Source organism: Peromyscus leucopus, chromosome 18, assembly GCF_004664715.2.
Source record: "Peromyscus leucopus breed LL Stock chromosome 18, UCI_PerLeu_2.1, whole genome shotgun sequence".
Classification (NCBI taxonomy): domain Eukaryota; kingdom Metazoa; phylum Chordata; class Mammalia; order Rodentia; family Cricetidae; genus Peromyscus; species Peromyscus leucopus.
In genome coordinates, this window is record NC_051078.1 from 2,444,028 (window position 1) to 2,464,702 (window position 20,675).

Sequence of the window (20,675 nt, forward strand, 5' to 3'; positions counted from 1 at the left end):
GCCTTTAATCCCAGCACTCAGGAGGTAGAGGTGGATCTCTGTGAGTTCAAGGCCAGCCTGGTCTACAAAGTGGGTTCCAGGACAGCCAGGACTGTTACATAGAGAAACCCTGTCTCTATGGGGGAAAAAAACAAAGCAAGCAAACAAACAAAAAGAAAACCCACTACAAGGAGTCTGATCTGTACTGCCTGACTACTCCTGAATGTGGGCCCTGCCCTAGAATGTGTTGAAATATCTAGTGTCATTCCCCTGGAGAAAACTGGTTTTCCCTCATAGAGCATTGTTTTTTTTTTTTTTTTTTTTTTTTTTTTTTTTTTTTTTTTTTTTTTTTTAGAGACAGGGTTTCTCTGTGTAGCTTTGCGCCTTTCCTGGAGCTCACTTGGTAGCCCGGGCTGGCCTCGAACTCACAGAGATCCGCCTGCCTCTGCCTCCCAGTGATGGGATTAAAGGCGTGCGCCACCACCGCCCGGCTCCCCTCATAGAGCATTGTTAATAGTTTCCTAGTTAGTGGTAGGACTTCGGGCCCACGCCTCCCGTTGTGCAGGGACTTTGTCCAGCTTGAGCTTGTGGAGGTTTTTGTGCATGCTGTCGCAATCTCTGCCTTTAAGAAGCTATTTATTAAAAAGTTATTAGTTTTTTTTTAGGGTTTCATAGTATGTTTTGATCATATTTGTGCCTCTCCCAACTCTTTCCTACCAACCCAACTGTGTGTCTTCTTCTCCTTCCACCGTCCATATATTTTTGGACGTGCAGCCTTCCACTAGAGTGTGGCTCATTTACCAGGGGCTGCCCTCCCAGCAGCTACCGCTTGCCGATGACTCCTCTGCTGTGGGTAGGTCTTGGTGCCGCCTCTTCTCTCTGCGTAGGAATGTGGTCTGGTTGAACTTGCGCAGACCTTGAGTGTGTTGTCACAGCAGCTGCACATTCCTACGGGCAGCTTTCCCTTCGTGTCCTGAATTATGCTGTTTCTGCGTCATCATCCACCGCCGCTGGTCCTGACACCCTTCTTGCCCCTCTCCTCTGATCCCTGAACCTTGGGCATGGGAGTACGACACAGATGTCTCACTTACGTCTGGCGCGTTTAAGTCTGCACTTTGATCAGTTATTGGGTCTCTGTGCTAATCACCATCCACGACAAAGGAAAGCTCCTCTGATGAGGGCTGAGAGAGGCATTAATCTAAGGGTATAATGATAACTTAGGACTTAGCAGTATGCCTATTCAGCAGGATAATAGTAGGAGGTTCTCCCCTAGGGCCCTGATAATGGTGCCAGGTAAGGGGTTGTTCCTCTCGTGGTGTGGGCTTTAAGCCCAAGAAGAAAGCGTTGGCTACTCCCGCAATGCTGTGGCAGTATTGTACTAGTGAGCGTGTCGTGCCGGGCCGGTCACTGTTACGGTTCACGGCATTCATGGCTGGGTAAGACGGATGACTCTTTTCCTCTTATAGCACCTCACTTTACGACCATGAAAAAGAGCCAGTAGAGAGGAGTCTTCTAGGTCAGGACCAGCTTGATCTCCCCATGTCCTATGACTCAAGAGTGTTTTCATCAACGGAGACTTGCTGTCAAGTGAGAATTTCTAGATCCATCTGGCCTACTCACCCTAAATCACGGTGCCATGACCTTTTGTCGTGTTTCATTTCCTTGGAAACGTCAGCACGTTACACAGAAATGTCACATGGAAAAATGAACTCCATGCATTTATAGACAAACTCTAAAATTTTTTTCTAAAGACTTTATTTTATGTGTTATGGGTTTTTGCCTCCATGAATGTCTGTGTACCCCTTGTGTGCCCGGTGCCCATGGAAGCTAGAAGGAGGTATTGGATACCCTGAGACTAGAGTAAGAGAGTTGTAAGCATCTGTGGGTGCTGGGAATTGAACCCAGGTCCTCTGGAAGAGCAGTCAGTGATCTTAACTCCTGAGCCATCTCTCCAGCCCCAAGAAACAATTCTTTACGTTCAGGAGATTTTTAGATTCCATTTCTTCTTTGAAACCCATGCTGTGACTATAAGCAACCACACTTGACTTCCCTGACCAAAGTTTTTGTTCCGCATTCTCCACTACCAAACTTTACAATACACATGGTTTTCACTTCAGTTCTTCCAGAAAGTTTGTTAATCTAGCTTATCAAATACAATTTTTCCTTTAAAATACATGATTTGTTATTATTGTATGGGGCATGTATGTGCCGTGGTGTGCATGTGCGGATCAGAGAACTACTTCATGGAGTTTATTCTCTCCTTCCCTCTTTACCTGGGTTCCAGGGATCAAACTCAGGTCATCAAGCCTTGCCTGGCAACCTTGCTGAACCATCTCATCAGTCCAAGATTTTTCTTGTGTTGTTATTATTATTACTATTATTATTATTATTATTGAAACAGTCTCACTTTGTAGCCTTGACTGGCTGGGAACTCCTATGTAGACCGGCTGGCCTTGAACTAACAGCAATTCTCCTGCCTCTGCCTCCCGAGTGCTCGGATAACAGGCGTGCGCGTCTGTGTCTATGGCCAGTTCCATCATTCTTTCTTGAGACTCTTCCATCTAAAACGACTTTCTTCTGACTGAAGACATTTCTTAGGATTTAAAGTCCAGAAAGTATTGTGGAAACCTGCCACCTCTAGAATTACTAAAGTTAAAGTTCACAGTAATCCTCGTTCTATTTTTATTTTCTCTAGATTATTGCATTCCTTAGCATTTGGTCTGACTTTTTTTTTTTTTTTAAGATTTATTTATTACACATACAGTGTTCTGTCTACAAACCAGAAGAGGGCGCCAGATCTCATTACAGATGGTTGTGGGCCACCATGTGGTTGCTGGGGATTGAACTCAGGACCTCTGGAAGAACGGCCAGTGCTCTTAACCTCTGAGCCACCTCTCCAGCCCTGGCCTGACTTTTAATAATTTTTTATTGATAGGATCGAGTGGTGGTGCACACCTTTAATCCCAGCATTTGGGAGGCAGAGGCAGGTGGAGAAGTGAGTCTACATAGTGAGTTTCAGGATAGCCAGGGCCACATAGAAAGAACCTGTCTCAAACACACACACACACACACACACACACACACACACACACCAGAAACAAAACAAAACAACAACAAAAATAAGCCTGTCTTAGGGTGACTATTGCTGTGCGACACTCGGACCAAAGCAGCGTGGGGAGGAAAGGGTTTATTTGACCTACACTTCCACATCACTGTCCAGCATCGAAGGGAGACAGGGCAGGGACTCAAACAGAGCAGGATCCTGGAGGCACAAGCTGATGCAGAGGCCATGGAGGGAGCTGCTTACTGGTGTGTTCCTTATGACTTGCTCAGCCTGCTTTCTGATAGAACCCAGGACCACCAGTTTAGGAATGGCACCACCCACCATGATGGATGGCTGGGCCCTCCCCCAACAATCTCTAATTAAGAAAATGCTCCAGGGCTGCAGCCTGTGAAGACATTTTCTCAACTGAGGCCCCTTCCTTTCACACAACCCTAGCTTGTATCATGTTGACATATAACCAGGCAGCACAAAACCCCCAAGCCAAAAGCCCCTGCCTACTGATATATGTAAGACACGTATGTCCAGACATGGTAGTTTACAGCTGTAGTCCCAGCACTTGGGAGGTGGAAGGAGGAGGATCGTTAGTTATAGGTCAGCCTAGGCTATGGAAGGAGATCATCTCAATTTTATCTATCATCTATCTATCTATCTATCTATCTATCTATCTATCTATCTATCTATCTATTTATCTATTATCTATCTATCTGAGACAGGGTTTCTCTGTGTAGCTTTGCACCTTTCCTGGAACTCACTCTGTAGCCCAGGCTCACAGAGAACTGCCTGGCTCTGCCTCCAGAGTGCTGGGATTAAAAGCGTGCGCCACCACCGCTGGGCTTTCAACTTTATTTGTTTTTCTCTAGCATTTTTAGTTGTTTATTAGCAGAAAAACTGGCCAACATGTCACTGTTATTTTCATCAGAAATTCAAGTCTTGATTTATGTTCTGTTGTTTCAGGACTCTGGGGTTTGGTTAATAACGCAGGCGTTTTCCCACCATTTGCTTACATGGAGTGGCTGAAACCCGAGGACTACATGGATGTCTTTCAAGTGAACCTGTTTGGTTTGATCCAGGTGACTTTGAACATGCTTCCCCTGGTGAAGAAGGCTCGGGGCAGGATCGTCAATGTCTCCAGTGCTTTGGGAAGGATTGCTTTTTGTGCAGGATTCTACAGTTGCTCCAAGTATGGAGTCGAAGCGTTTTCAGATGTACTGAGGTAACTGACTCCATTAGGATAAAAATCAAAAGTCCCAAATCCGTCACTGCCGCGGACATTGTGCTTTGAGCTTTCGAGGGCTGTCTGTTTGGTCACTCCCCGTATCTGTGGTACTGATTGACACAGGACCTCACTCTGTAGCTCAGTCTGGCCTGGATCTCTCTCTAGGTCTTGTTGGCCTCAAGCTTAGGCCCTCCTCCTGCCTCGGCTTCCTGCATGCTGAGATTACGGACATGAGCCACCTAAAATCCTTTGTTGGTTGTTTTGAAACAGGGTCGTCGTAGGTAGCCCAGGCTGACCTCTGCCTTGCTTTTCTCAGGTAGCTGAGGCTGGCCTTGAACTCCTGAGCATCCTACTCCAACTTTCCCAGGGCTGGGGTTACAGGTGTGTGCTATCAGCTATCTAAAAACCAATCAACCAATCAATCAATCTTTTTTTCAGACAGGGTCTCACTATGTGCCCCTGGCAGGCCCTCTAACTCAAAGAGATCTGTGTGCCTTGCCTCCCAAGTGCTAGGATTAAAAGCATGCATTACCACACTGGTCTGGATCAAAAATCCCATATGTGGGTATTATTACTAATTCATGGAAACTGAGACCCAAACTTAAGTTTTTTTCCAAAATCCAGCTGTCAGTCAAGGTTTGGCAGAATGGTGTTCTAGCCCAAAGTCCTTATCTTCTGCCGCTACATCACAGTTAGTTCTCAAGATTCATCCCTTCCAAGATTCCCCTTCTGCAGGGAGGATGGCTTTTGCTTTTCTTCCTGGAAGACAGTCTGTGTCTTCGGGAACTGTAGAGAGGAGGTTAAATATTTGCCTATGTCATATGTAATAATAGACAGAGCCACTGTCTAGACCTAAGACCAGCTGTCCTCCAGTCAAGCAAGTACTGTGGTCCAATCAGCTGTGGACGTAGGAACATGTGTAGCAGTCCACTACCTGGTACAACATATTTTTGTACAAACTCCCTTTAGCAGGGCTTGATCTTGGGAAAAGAGGCTTGAATATGATCTTGTAGTAATCATTCGCTTCCCATGGCTCCTGTAATACATTATCACAAGGAATTTAAAGTTTGTGGTGTTTTAAAACAACAGTTATCCCCTCAGAGTTCTTCAGAGTCAAAAATCTGGTGAGGTTGTTGACAGAGCCTCATTCTGTCCGAGGCTCCAGTGGAGAGTCCGTCGCTCGCGTCTTCTAGGCTGCTCACCATCTTCCTTCTCTGGATGTGGGCTCTTTACTCACTGTGAAATTTTTGAGGTGAGGAACTCAGTATTAACATGCTCAGTTCATGCATATAAAACACCTAGCGGCCGGGCGGCGGTGGCGCACGCCTTTAACCCCAGCACTCGGGAGGCAGAGGCAGGCGGGTCTCTGTGAGTTCGAGGCCAGCCTGGTCTACAGAGTGAGATCCAGGAAAGGTGCAAAGCTACACAGAGAAACCCTGTCTCGAAAAAACAAAACAAAAACAAAAACAAAAACAAAAACCAAACACCTAGCACAGCACCATCACAATCAATGCTGTTTTCTTCATTACTGGTCTTCCGTTCCCCTCCTGGGTACTTAACGCTTTTATTTTACGTGTATGAGTGCACATCTGCATGTGGGTGTCTGCACAGTGTCCATCTTCTGTGTACAAGTTCTCTGAATGCAGATGTGTGTACCACGTCCATCTCTGGTGCTTGTAGAGGTCAGAAGACTGTGTCAGATGCCCTGGGTCTTGAGTTATGGCCGGTTGTAAGGCGCCATCTGGGTGCTGGTAAACAAACCTTTGTCCTCTGGAAGAGCAGCCTGAGCTCTTGTTAAAAGAGCCGCGTAGGGGTCGGTGGGGTGGCTCAGTGAGCAAAGGCATGTGCTGCTGAGCCTGACAGGCTGAGGTCATCCTGAATACCTGCGTGCAGGGGGAGAGGACTGACTCCTCCCAGTCGGACTCTGACCTCCTACAGGTACGGTGTGTAAACACACACACACACACACACACACCTGCCAGTTGGACTCTGACCTCCAACAGGTATGATGTGGTTAACACACACAGAGTAAAATAAAATTCAAATAAAGCAAAAGAACAGTTCGGATGATCAGATTAATGGTTATAGGGGTTGGTATAATCATGTTCCAATTATTGAATGTTTAAATTATTATTTTTCCTATTTCTCTGTCCTTTATTTTATGCTTTTGAGACAGGGTCTCACTATGTAGCCATGGCTGGCCTGGAACTCACTCTGTAGACCAGACTGGCCTCAAATCACAGAGATCCACCTGCCTCTGCCTCCTAAGTGCTGGGATAAAGGTGTGTGCCACTACACTTGGCTCTCTGTCCTTTAAAATCTGCAGTAAAGCTATTATTATAGGTGTGTGTGTGTGTGTGTGTGTGTGTGTGTGTGTGTGTGTGTGTGTGAGAGAGAGAGAGAGAGAGAGAGAGAGAGAGAGAGAGAGAGAGAGAGAGAGACAGGGAGAAGGAGAGGGAGAGGAGAGAGACTTAGTTTGGGTTTCCATTGCTGTGAAGAGACACCATGACCACAGCAACTCTTACAAAGAAAACAGTTAATTGAGACTGGCTCACTTACAGTTTCAGAGTTTCAGTCCATTTATGAGCAATGATGGGGGAGCATGGCGGCGTGCAGACAGATGTGGTGCTGGAGCTGAGAGTCCAACATCTTGACTCAGAGGCAACAGGAAGTCGACTGTCATACTGAGTAAAGAAAAAGACCTCACAGCCTGTCCCCACAGGGACACACTTTCAACAGAAGGTGTGGCCCAGATTAAAGGTGTGCCCTCCAGCCTCAAGATCTGGATTAAAGGCGTGTGTCATCCATCCATCCATCCATCCATCCATCCATCCATCCATCCATCCGCCCGCCCGTCCATCTGTCCATCCATTCATCCATCCTCCTCCAACAAGACCACACCTGCTAATAGAGCCACTCCCTATGAGATTATGGGGTTATGAGAGTCAATTACATTCAAACTAACACACACACACACACACACACACACACACACACACACACACACAGATAGATAGATAGATAGATAGATAGATAGATAGATAGATAGATAGATAGAACTGAAAATAGTGATTATTTTCATCAAAGGAGGTAATTTAAGTACTTTTATTTCAGGTGTGAGATTCAAGATTTTGGGGTGAAAGTCAGCATAATTGAACCTGGGAGCTTCAGAACTAGAATGACCGATGCAGACTTAATCATTGAGAGAAGCAGGAAAGTCTGGGAAGCAGCCCCCGAGCACGTCAAGGAAGCCTATGGACAGCAGTTTTTTGACAATTGTAAGTTACTCTGTGTGTATGTAGGTCTGCGTGTGTATGTGTGTGTGGGTTGCCTGTGTTTGCACATGTGGAGAGCAGAGGTGGACTTTGGGTGTCATCTCTCACTCCCCCACCTTAGTTTTTGAGACAAGGTCTCTGAATGAACTTGTGACTGGCAGTCTAGGAAGTCCCAGGACCTATATTTCCATCCTACCATGCTGGGATTACAGACATGGCCTGGCTTTTTATGTGAGTTCTGGGGGTTTGTATGGCAAGCTTTGTAGATAGACATTTCCTGTCCCAACTGCCCAGTCCCGAATACCCAAATAACAGACACAGAGGCTGAATATGAATTACAAATGCTTGGCCGATAGCTCAGGCTTGTTACTAGCTAACTCTTACATTTAAATTAACCCATTTAATATTTATGCTTTGCCACATGGCTGGTGGCTTGTTACCTCATTTTCTACAAGTCCTGCTTGCTCAGCATCTGGCTGGCATTCTGCCTGACTCCACCCTTCTCCTTCCCATCATCCTATGTTTGGTTGCCCCACCTATACTTCCTGTCTGGCCAATCAGCGTTTTACTAAACCAATTTGAGTGACAACTCTTTACAGTGTAAAAGAGGGTTCTTCCACAGCAAAGCACTTTACCTGCAGTGTCCCTAGCCCCAGAGTCTTTCTTTTGGTAGAGAGCATAGAGGTGGTGTGTGTGCTTGTATAAGAAAAAGAAAACACAGGTGACTTCTAAGAGCACTCTCTGGCATGCACCACATGCTACGACAATACACACAACACACAGCGATGAATACAATGCATGATTCTATTTATATAAAATGCCCAGGCAAATCCATAGAGACAGACAGATTAGATGTTGCCTTGGTTTGGATAGATTGGAGAGAGAAGAATGGCTTCAGGGTTACGTGTGTGTGTGTGTGTGTGTGTGTGTGTGTGTGTGTGTGTGTGTTTGTGTATAAGTGTATGTCTATGTATTGTGGTTTATGTTTTAAGTGTGTGTTCATATATGTGTGTGTATGTATGTGGGTGTATATACACGTATGTGTGTATATGTGTGTGTGTGTTTGTGTGTGTATGTATGTGGGTGTATATACGTATGTGTGTATATGTGTGTGTGTTTGTGTGTGTGTATGTATGTGGGTGTATATACGTATGTGTGTATATGTGTGTGCAATGTCATGTGGTGATCAATCCCAGGGCCACGCATGTTCTAGCCAAGAACTCTGCCACTGAGCCGCATGCCCATCCTGCAGGGTTTATTTTAAGAATCTAGAAAATGTTCTAAAGTTCAAATGTGGTGATGGTTGTACAACTCTAAACATACTAAAAACCCATGGTTTGTACATTTTAACTGGCTGGATTTTATGATATGTAAGTTATAACTCAGCTAAAATGCACAAATTTATAGGTGAGGGCCAGCAATATAGCTTAGCTGGTAACAGTGTTGGCTGCGTAAGCCCGATGACCTGTCTTCAATCTTCAGAACCCATATAAAGGTGTAGGACGGAACCAACCCCCCAAGGCTGCCCCCAACCCCCACACATGGGACGTATCATGTACAGACATATATAAATGTACACACAATAAATAAATGAATAATAAAAATTTCAGTTGAAAAGAAAATCGTGGAGTTGAGTTTTAAAAATAAAATTTACTGCTGGGCAGTGGTGGTGCATACTTTAATCCCAGCACCTGGGTGGCAGAGGCAGGCACATTTCTGTGAGTTGGAGACCAGCCTGGGCTACAGAGTGAGCTCCAGGACAGCCAGAGCTACACAGAGAAACCCTGTCTCTAAAATAAATAAAATGAAATTTACTAAGGCTGGATGTGTGGACGCACACCTTTAATCCCAGCACATGGGAGACAGAGGCAGGCGGATCTCTGTGGGTTTGAGGCCAGCCTGGTCTACAGAGCGAGTTCCAGGTTAGCCAGGGCTACACAGAGAGACCCTGACTCACAAACAAACAAACAAACAAACAAACAAACAAATAAACCCAATTCCTAGCATTAAATAAAAGCAAAGGTTTGGTCTTCATGCGTGTGGCTAGTGACTACCATATCAGGACGCACAGGTCTGATCTGGAATCCTGGTCCTCACGTAGGTTAACCCTAGTTAGCCTTCTGTGACCACACGCACCTTTCAAATGATCCAGAGGAGAGACTGCTGACCTCCTTCCTCTGTGTTCCTTCAGTTTGCAGCAACGCCAAACGAAACTTCAAGATGTGCAGCGCTGACCTGAGCCCGGTCACCGACTGCATGGAGCACGCGCTGACCTCCAGGCACCCGCGCACCCGATACCCCGCGGGCTGGGACGCCCAGTTTATCTTCATCCCTCTCGCTTACTTGCCTACGCCAATGAAAGACTACATATTCAGAGCTAGGTGCAAGCCAGCTCAAGCCGTCTGAAGGTTCCCGGGTCGGTGGCTCTTGGAGTGAAGAAATCATTTGTGTCTCTGTGATCGTTAGTTCGGACCCAAGCTATCCATGCTAACAAGCTTTCTTGCCTGAACCGTTTACCCGGCCATTTCTTTTCTTTTCCTCTCCACCCCCACAGACAACGGGTCTCACTCTACAACCCTGGCTGGCCTGGAACTCCTAGAGATCTGCCTGTCTCACTCTTAGTCAAGATGTTCACATTACAAATACACCAGATTTACTACTATTTTAATCATTTTCTTGAGAATATCACCATAGTGCGCCATCCTTTCTCATCCAATTAAACAGAGCCGTGTAAGAACATTTTAACCTGTTTTTCCTTATGTACCTACGTATGTCTGTGTGTGGGCATGTGTGTGAGAGTGCAGGTGTCCCAGGAGGTCAAAGGTGACGGAATATAGACGGTTGTGAGCCCCCCCCCCAACGTGGGGGCTGGGAACCGAACCTGGGTCCTTAGCAAGAGCATCGCCTGCTTTTAACAACTGAGACTCTTTTTGCTTGTTTATTTGTCTTGTTTTTTTTTTTTTAAAGATTTATTTATTTATTATGTATACAGCAGGCCAGAAGAGGGCACCAGATCTCATTACAGATGGTTGTGAGCCACCATGTGGGTGCTGGGAACTGAACTCAGGACGTCTGGAAGAACAGCCTGTACTCTTAACCTCTGAGCCATCTCTCCAGCCCCTTGATTTTGTTTTTTCAAGACAGGGTTTCTGTGTGTAACAGCCCTGGCTGGCTGTCCTGGAGCTCACTTTTTTTTTTTTTTGAGCCATTTCTCCAGTTCCTGATTTAACTTTTTTATCAAATGTTGTCATGGCTCTGAAGTCCAACCTAGACCATTCTGGAGTGAACCTTAGACCTCGTCCAGCCTAAGGACTTTAAAACTGATACAGACTCACAAAAATAGAAAGTGCTTAGTTCTGACTCTGATGATGAGCAAAATCTCCCCTAAAATAAATACCATGAGGTTTTTTAGAAAGAGCTTGGAGAAAGAATAAATCAGTGTAAACATACAGAATACTCACGAATAGGGGTCTCAGGGTCACAAAGCAACGCATAGCATCATTTTCCCCCCAAATAATTTATAAATTCAGTGTGACTACAGTCCAAACAAAAGTCCAGCAGCATTTTATTTTCAAATTGAGAATTTGACTTTAAAATTTAATGCAAGAGCAAAAAGGCAGGAGAAGCCAAGAGAATTTTGACGAGTAAGTGGGGGAGACTCACTTTCCCGAACATGGAGACCTAGCCTGCAGTTTGCTTGTGCTTATTACGCCCCATTAACTCAGAGACAGAAGGCAAGACTGGACAAGATGTCCAGACCGAGGGAAGAGCTCTGGGTGGAAGCTCGATGCCGCTGAGGAAGCTTTATGAGAAGTGGGGAAATGGTGGGAGGGCAAGTTCTTTCTTTCAGAGAACCGCAACCTTGGATGTCGGCCGCCTGTCGCGCACAGAAGCCACGTCCAGCAGAGCGATTGTGAAAAGCAAACACTTCAAACCTTCAGGACAGTCCTTTAGGGATGGAGGAGAGATGTCACTGGAGATGGAAGTGAAGTGATGTATTTCCTAAGCTATGTGCTAAGTACATAAGGGTGGGGGCCAGCTAAACATTACATAGTGTTTGACTCAAATGTTTCCTATTTTTAGTTCCTCATTATTAGTAGTATTTTAGGTTTATTGGTTTTTTTTTTTTTTTTTTTTTTCCTGAGACAGGGTTTCTCTGCATAACAGCCCTGGTACTCACTCTGTAGACCAGGCTGGCCTCCAACTCACAGAGATCCTCCTGTTTCTGTCTCCTGAATCCTGGGATTAAGGGCGTGTGCTGCCATCGCCCGGTTTTAGTTTATTATGAATGTGTGTGTGTGTGTGTGTGTGTGTGTGTGTGTGTGCTCATGTACAGATGCATGCCACAGTACTTGTGTCCAGGTCATCAGAGGGTAATTTTTAGAAGTGGGTTCTCTCTTTCCAGCATTCATTCTGATGCTCAAACCCAAGCCATCAGGCTTTTATGGCAAGTGCTGTTAGTTACTGAGCCATCTGGTCAACCTTCAAATAGTAATAAAATAAAACATAAAAGCTGCCGGGCGGTGGTGGCGCACGCCTTTAATCCCAGCACTCGGGAGGCAGAGGCAGGCGGATCTCTGTGAGTTCGAGGCCAGCCTGGGCTACCAAGTGAGTTCCAGGAAAGGCGCAAAGCTACACAGAGAAACCCTGTCTCGAAAAAAACCAAAAAAAAAAAAAAAAAAAAAAAAAAAAAAAAAAAAAAAAAAAAAAAAAAAAAAAAAAAAACATAAAAGCTATTCCTCTCTTAGAGCTCTTCCAAATCTTGGGAGTTATTTCTCACTTTCCTTGGTAACTCTTAATAAATCTATATTTTCATTGCTCAGCACACACACACACACACACACACACACACACACGCAAGTGTGCACATGTGCACACACACTTTACAGAAAGGTTAGTTTCTGCAATATTATACTACAAGAACTACCTTGGTGTGTTCCTAGTACCTCGATTAGTGTAAATAGTATTTGTTGAATATAATAAGCCACATACTGTATATATTATAGTTATGTAGTTATTGTGTATGTGTGTGTGGGGCATGTGTCATGGCTTGCATGTGTTGGTGAGAGGACACCTTGTAGAAGTTGGTCTCCTTCCACTATGTGGATGCCAGAAATTGAACTAAGATTGTCAGGCTTGGTAGCTAATGTCCTTACCTGACAAGCCATCTCACTGGCACCATATAATATATGTATTTATAAATATATATGTGTATATATATTGACATGTGTATGTATGTGTACACACACACATATATAAAATAGCATATTTTTGTTGTTGTTTGTTTATTTTTTGAGACACAGTTTCTCTGTGTAGTCCTGGCTGTCCTGGATCTCACTCTGTAGACCAGGCTGGCCTCAAACTCACTGAGATCCGCCTGCCTCTGCCTCCTGAGTGCTGGGATTAAAGGCATGGGCCATCACTGCCTGGTTAAAATAGAGCACTTTTATTTATTTTTTCCCCCAACTTAATGTCTCCTTTTTTTTCATAAGCCCCTGGGTCTAATTAGGGCTGCCTGTGTGTGCAAGGGTGTTACGTCGTCTGCCGGAGCATGAACAACCTACTAGTGGCCACATCCCTAATTAAAAATTACTTTCCCTTGCTGGAGAGATGGCTCAGCGGTTAAGACCCCTGGCTGCTCTTCCAGAGGACCCAGGTTCAATTCCCAGCATCCACATGGCAGCTCACAACTGTCTGTAATTCAAGTTCCAATGGATCAGACTCCCACACAAAGACATACAGGTCAAACACCAATGCATATAAAAAATTAAAATAAATTAAAAAAAAGATTTGTTAAAAAAAATTACTTTTCCTCTTCCAGCCACAGTCAGTTGCCAATAGCTCCTCAGCTAGGGGCGGGGCCTCATGAGCTCCGCCCCCATGCATGCGCCTCAGCTAGAGGTGTGGCCTCATGAGCCCCGCCCCCATGCAGGCTGGAATATTGACAGCTTGATCTTGTGCAGGGAACCACAGCCGCTGAGAGTTAATAAATGCAACAGTTGTGCCATGTCCAGAAAATAACACTTTACAGCTCTCATTCCCAGCTCTTATGTTCTTTCTGCCTCCTCTTCCGCAATGTCCCCTGAGCCACGGTGGCCTCTAGTTATGGTAGGTAGCCAAGAGCAACGGCAACGGCCTGTGTTGTTTTGAGGGCCTCTGCAGCCGCCCCAATCAATGACTTGCAGGGCGGCATTCCGTGGCACTAAGACTTTGCTGTCTTTTGGGGGGGCAGGGTCTTACTATGTAGTAATGCATGTATGTTTGTACATGTGTTAGGATAATCATTTGCTGAAAACAACAAACATAGATTGAAAACGTACTTTTAAAATGAGTGTACACCCTACATGGGTGTTGCTGATGTTAGCACTGGTTCGTTAATGGCACAGACATATCTGAATGGAATGGTAGAAGTCATAAAGTCAGCACAGCTGCTTGACAAGGATCCAGCAGAGCTGAGCCACATGATGGCTGCCATGCCACCTTTGGTTTTCATCTCCACCTGTTACATACTTGGGGCATTTTTAATATTTGTACAATTTGGGGATGTTGGATTGATAAAAAAAAAATCCTTATAAATCATTTATGCCTTCTCCCAGGAATGCTGCTTCTAAGCTTACCCAGGAAAGTCCTGAACATACTACCCCACCCCACTTGGAGGGAAATATCCTTATCTACTTGAAGGTCTTCCTTATGCCTTGGAGGTTGTGACACATAAAAAAGAAGCCAGAGGTCTCTTCATGAGGCTATGAGACATTCCTGAAACATCTGTCCCTGTACTTACACTGGAACAAGATATTCAAAACAAAGTAAATTTAAAAGATCAACAAGATTCGGTGGGCTAGAGGAGTTGGCCACAGCTCAGATTACAAGCCTCTTCCCACTGTACACTCAGACAGTTACGTGGCATTCCTTATAAATCAACCCTGCCCTACATAGAAACATATTGATAAAGCACAGAGTGAAAAGGTGATAAAAGTGTGAGGTGTCAGGACCTCCTTCTCTTAGAAGTTAACTCATGCAGAGCCACTATAATGTCATATGGCCAAGGAACAACAGAATGCCAGGATTAGACATATAGACAAATTCTATAAGGATATAATATAAACATTGATTGTATTATGGCAGAATTTGAATAATAACTGCAACAGTTTTGGCCTAAAGATTTTTCCTGGGCACTCTGACCACTAAGAGTTAATAATACACTGCCTGAGACATGGCAAAATACCCAGGGTGACTTGAAGATTTTGTTTTGGTCTAATGTCCCTAAAGCAACCAAAACAACCAGCCTGAGCACAGGCTGTCATATGCCTCTAGATTCTCAAAAATTGGGTTATGGGTTTATGAGTAAGAATGATAACTCTCTTTATTAATGATATCAAAACTTGATGGAAATGATTAAAAATGATAACTCTGTTCTGTCATAGTTTATTAATGATGACTAAGATGAACAAAAAAAGTAAAACACATGTCCAAAAACAAGAATGATATCTATGTTTTAAAACATCATAAATGTATTCCTGCTAACTAAATTCTATATAAATAAAGAAACACTCTGGCTGCTAGTCAGTCAGGCTGCAAGATTCTCCCGACCACCATGGCCACTGCTGGGAAATGGCTCCCAGCACGTTATCTGGGTCAGAGCCAGAGGTTTCATCCCTTGTTAAACACTGCTAATGATTCCTGCAAAATTTCCCTCCTTCCTTTCCTGTGTGACGCTTTCTGTGTTGCTCAGTAAGAGAGAGAGTGAGGCCTTTTGTCAGAGGTGACGCACGGGCACAGAGACAAATTCACAGGACAGCCTTCAGGCAGGCACAGATTCAGACTCAAGCAGCAGAAGGAAGACACAGGGAGAGTGGAGGAGAGAACTCACATCTGGGGTTGCTCTTGGCCAAATGACACCAGGGGGAAAGTGCTTTATTGATTTCTGTCCTTAATGCAACACCAGTGTGTTATTGGTGACTCTGAGTTTATTACTAATGAGTTCAAATGACTGAAGTTAATGAATTGTGTTCGAAAAAGTTCTAAGTGATCAACTTCTTATCTACATGTAAAGTTGTGTCTAATATATGACATATATATATATATATATATATATATATATATATATATATATTAAAAGGGACTTTCAACTTGCCTAGCCACATCTCAAGCTCCTGACCACAAAATCCTGCTTCCTTAGCCCCTTGAGCTGAAATCTGCGACTCACAGATTTGTACCATGCTTGACTTGTCTAACAAAAGGTTAAAAAAAAAAGAGATGGAGTATCACATATAGCACTAAAACTCTTAAAAATATAAATAGTTATATACAGATACAGGTACACAGGTCATACACAAGTATGTGTGAGAGAAGTCTCCATGTCCTACAACACAAGCATAGGGTACATTCCGCAACAGGGTCTTTCTATCAAGTTCGTGAGGGTAACCAAGAGCAATGGTAGCAGTTGTAATGTTTGGGAGGGAGTCTATGGGACCTTGCTGAGCAACAGCTGGACAAGAGGTAACCCATACCTGGCACTGGGCTTTTTAGATGATAGCCCCTGGTGTATGGGAGAGGCATTCCACCCACTCTATTATAGGGTAACTCTGTTAAACTCCCTTTATATGTGTACACACACACACACACACACACACACACACACACACACACACACAAACACCACAGACACACACACACACAACCACACACAGACATATCACACACACACACACACCACATAAACACCACACACACACACACAACCACACACAGACATATCATACACACATACACAACACACACACACACACACACACACACACACACACACCACACACACTCTACGAAACTCTACAGTAGTAGGTGTCCATATGGCTTTTTCAAATATCTCTGGTGTTAGTTACCCCTCCTTATCCCCCCACAACCCCACTACCCTAATGTTTATTTTTTAACATCGACATGACCATATCAACTTACAGTTTAGCCACTCTATAAATGAAAAGTTGGTAACTTTTGACAGAGACAGGTTTAAATTTGATTGGTGGAAGGTCACAGCTCATTTAAAAGTGAACACCTGAGCTCAAGCACATGTCACCGCTACAGATTTGTTTTGTTTCATTCAAGACAAGGCTCTGTGTAGCTGTGGCCATCCTGGAATTTGCTCTATAGACCTGCCTGGCCTCCAACTCACAGAGATCCTCCTGCTTCTGCCTCCCAAGTTCTGGGACTAAGTCTCTTTAAGGAGGGCACCCGTGGTGTGTCTCCAGACTCCTCCATCTCACCCTCACCTTATTATCTACAGAAAACCAACTCTGTAAACCAATGTATCAAGTCTGAAACAAACTCCCACTTCTGCACACCTCGGTTTTAGGAGGAAGAACAGCGTACTTTCCTGCCCCGTGACTCTAAAAGCACGCTTCACTCTCACGCACTGTGAACGCTTCTCATTAGGTGTAGGAGCTGTCGTGAAGAACAAACTTTTCCTCAACTTTATCGGCCTGATTTTAAAAGTTGTTTCTAGATAATGTGTGCCATCGTGACAGCTCAAGTTATAAAAGTTTAAAAGGCACGGGGAAGACTGGGATGGCTGTAATGATGCTGGAAGCATGAGTTACAGAAGGAAAGCGGGATGTCCTCTCAGCCATCATTATTCTGCATCTGGCTGTGCAGTTACAATAGCACCATTATTTGTCTCTTGCAAGCGGGTCTCAAGGGGGCTCCAAAAGAGATTGTTTCTTGAACAGAATAGTTGCTTAATAAATATTCATTGGATTTGAAAGTAGAGGTCGTCATTTAAGATCCCTGCCAACACAAAGAATAGCTCATTGGGATGTGCTGTGGATTCCTGGTGTGGGTGGAAGTGATAACAGGAAGATGGTTTATGTGGTACATCCAGGACTCAGAGGCAACTGGATACAAAGTACCTGGAACAACTTCTGATGTGATTTTATAATAAAGTTCCCTGGAGCTGAGGCGTCGTCAGTCTAGACCCAAGGAAATACGAATTCTCCTACACACTTCTTAGATCATTTTCTTTTAAATTTTCTTTTAAAATTAACAGTACTTTTTGTTGTTGTTGTTTTTCGAGACAGAGTTTCTCTGTGTAGCCCTGGCTGTCTCGGAACTTACTCTGTAGCCCAGGCTGGTCTTGAACTCACAGAGATCTGCCTGTCTGTCTCCTGAGTGCCGAGATTAAAGGCGTGCGCCACCACCGCCAACTTTAACAATACATTTTGTTACAGAGAAAGATTAACTGGAGAGGGAAACTCCATTTTCATGGCTGCAGGGAAGCTGTCATCCATGCTGGGTGAAGAATTTCTACTCAGGCTACCTTGGGGTTACCCATGCTTCTGTAAGTAACCCTTCATCATGCTCCAAAGTCAGTCAAGAAACTCATGCACTCCTCAGGCTGAACTTTGGTGGGATTGATCTTGGGCTTATCAGCTGAGTTCTTTTTTTTCTTTTTGTTTGTTTTTTTGAGACAGGGTTTCCCTGTGTAGTTTTGGACCCTGTCCTGGAACTCACTCTGTAGGCCAGGCTGGAATCGAACTCACAGAGGTCTGCCTGGCTCTGCCTCCCAAGTGCTGGGATAAAAGGCGTGCGCCACCACGCCTGGCCAGCTGAGTTCTTATAAGGAGGATCGGACATGGCTTACATTGCCCCAGGGAGGGAATTCTCAGAACAACTGCTTTGGTCTCCTTGGGTGTGCATGCCTGGGCCTGCGCGCAGGAACACACACACATAGGCGCACACACCTTCACTCTCAGAAAGGAAGCAAGCAAGCAAGCAAGCAAGCAAGCAAGAGACAGACAGACAGACAGACAGACAGGAAAGAAAGAATTCAGGATGATGTAGTTAGCCATGAGGGTGGGCGACGCCTCGGGGCACACAGGGAGCATCGTTAATATCCACCCTGTTTGAGTTCCCCGACTGGTGGGAAGTTTGTGTCTGTTTAGAAATCTGCTTCAGAACTTACTTATGGACAAAAAGTACTGTTAATTTTAAAATAAAATTTAAAAGAAAATGATCTAAGAAGTGTGTAGGAGAATTCGTATTTCCTTGGGTCTAGACTGAAGACGCCTCAGCTCCAGGGAACTTTATTATAAAATCACATCAGAAGTTGTTCCAGGTACTTTGTATCCAGTTGCCTCTGAGTCCTGGATGTACCACATAATATGTACACACATTCTTGTGTATGTGTAAATGATTCTAATTCTGAAGTTGGAGCAAGTCCCGGGCAGGAGTCGGCCTGTTTCTGCCTGCCTGACTCAAGGCTGAGCGGAGTACTGATGCCAAACTTCAGAGCTCGGAACAGATCCAGGCTGAGAGGAGGCGACAGTCGAGGGGCCAGACTAGGGCCGCGGAGAGGCCTGGGCACTGCCGTGCTGAGTCCCGGCGGTGGGGGAGGCCTGTAGCTTTAAGAGGGGCTTGGGAGCCGGTGTCTGCGCCTTCTCTGACCCCCTGACTGAGCCCGCATGGCTGACTGAGCCATAGGCACCTGGCTCCTTTACCCAGCTTCCCTCCTACTCCTGGACAACCTTTGTTCTAAAGAGCAAGGGGCTCTGGCTCTCCCTGCGAGTGCCAGCTCGTTCTTTCCCAGAACTTTGTTCATGTCTCCCCCTTTGAACAGTGTCCTCCTTATTATCCTGTTCACTTTTGGGGGGCCAGGAGGAGAGGGTGTTATGTGTCTTCAAACTTGGCTTGTAGCAGAGGACAGTCTCGAGCTTTTGGACCCCTTGCCTCTACCTCCAGGGCGGGATTACAGGTAGTGTGGGCCACTACACCAGGTTCATGCAGTGTTGGGGATTTGACCCAGGGCTTCACACATGCTAGGCATGCTGACTGACTTCTGAGCTACATTCTTCGCTCACTCGAAGGCCTTATCTGACTCTTCTAACCCAAACTTCTTTCTTATTCTGCTCCTGGTGGAACTCAGTCTGTACCACACATCTTGACACTGGGCTAGGGTTAAAGCTGTGGATGGATTCCTGGGGGAACCTCCTGGCCCAGGGGTTAGCATGTATATATATATAGTCCATTCGCAAAGGGTTGGATTTGTAGCCTAACCCAGATACAGGTTTTCCATGTGCTGGTGCTGGTAGCCCTAGCTGTGGTTCCTGGCACATCCTCCCACCCCTGAAGCTGAGGCCAGCTCCGGTTCTGGCAGCTCAGCTGTTTCTGCCTAGGGCCTCTCAAGTATAAGCCCTTTTGAACTTTAATCCACGTGGTGGATGAACTGTTCACTGTGGTTAAACCTCATGTTTTACTTTGGGCTTTGGGACCCAAATTCTAAGAGTCATGGGAAGAAAATCTCATATGGAAGATTATTAGTGGTTGGCACAGACCATTTCGTTTTATGTCATCTGTTGGCTTGTCTGCTCTGAGTCACCCTTGGGGTCACTTCTGAGAGTCTGTCCCCTTCCCCCTGAGAACTCAAGGGTCTTACGAAGTCACCCAGTTCTGCCACCCACGACCTTCAAGGGACTCTGGTTCCAACTCAGCAGTTTCCAGAAACTCAGCAGCCGAGTTTTCTGCAAGTGCAAATATAGACAAATTAAAGAAACGCATTCTAGTTAAACTCAGAGACGGAAGGAGGGCTGTTGGGATAGGCCTTTCACAGAACCATGATTGTGTTCCTTGGACAAAAACACGAAAACGTGACGGCAGGCTGGAGAACGTTTTGTCTAATCTCGATATTGAAAGCAAAGTCACGGACTGTGTTTTGTTAAAATGAGATGGAGGACTCTGAGTTGGAGGCGAGTGGACTGAAGGGATGCAGAGATCTCTGACCGCAACACGGGAAGAAAGGCGAGGCAATTACCAAAAACACTGAATGATATATTTTAGCTACATCTCATTAATTAACTTCTTTTGAGAAAAATAGAGATTTTTTTTCTAGCCTACTGGTAAATATTTTAAAAAATGATTTTTCGCATAAAGGATTGAATCGTGAATTTCCACCTGTGTTCTTAGGGGCAGGGATGCGATGAAGAGAGGGAGGGGCAGATGTAGGAGTCTTCTAGGTGACTGGAGAGAAGAACTTCCTGAGTTGGGGGCTGAACAGACTCCTGAGCAGAGAGAGGAGCTGAGCAGGGTGTTCTCTAATCGGAGAAGATTAGCCCAGCCCGGTTGGCCATGGTGTGAAACCTGAGTTCCCTCTGCA

General features: G+C 45.1%; 1 protein-coding gene across 2 annotated transcripts in view; it reads left to right on the top strand.

The window, feature by feature from the left end:
* Nucleotides 1-10,273, top strand: part of LOC114686923 (17-beta-hydroxysteroid dehydrogenase type 6-like) — a 31,045-nt gene extending 20,772 nt beyond the window's left edge. For both annotated transcript variants that reach the window (XM_028861599.2, XM_037196684.1), the window contains exons 4-6: nucleotides 3,998-4,256; nucleotides 7,374-7,537; nucleotides 9,726-10,273. In XM_028861599.2, the coding sequence (XP_028717432.1) occupies nucleotides 3,998-4,256; nucleotides 7,374-7,537; nucleotides 9,726-9,940 (638 nt within the window). In that variant the 3' untranslated portion in view covers nucleotides 9,941-10,273. The remainder of the gene's footprint in view (nucleotides 1-3,997; nucleotides 4,257-7,373; nucleotides 7,538-9,725) is intronic.
* Nucleotides 10,274-20,675: the final 10,402 nt, after the last annotated feature.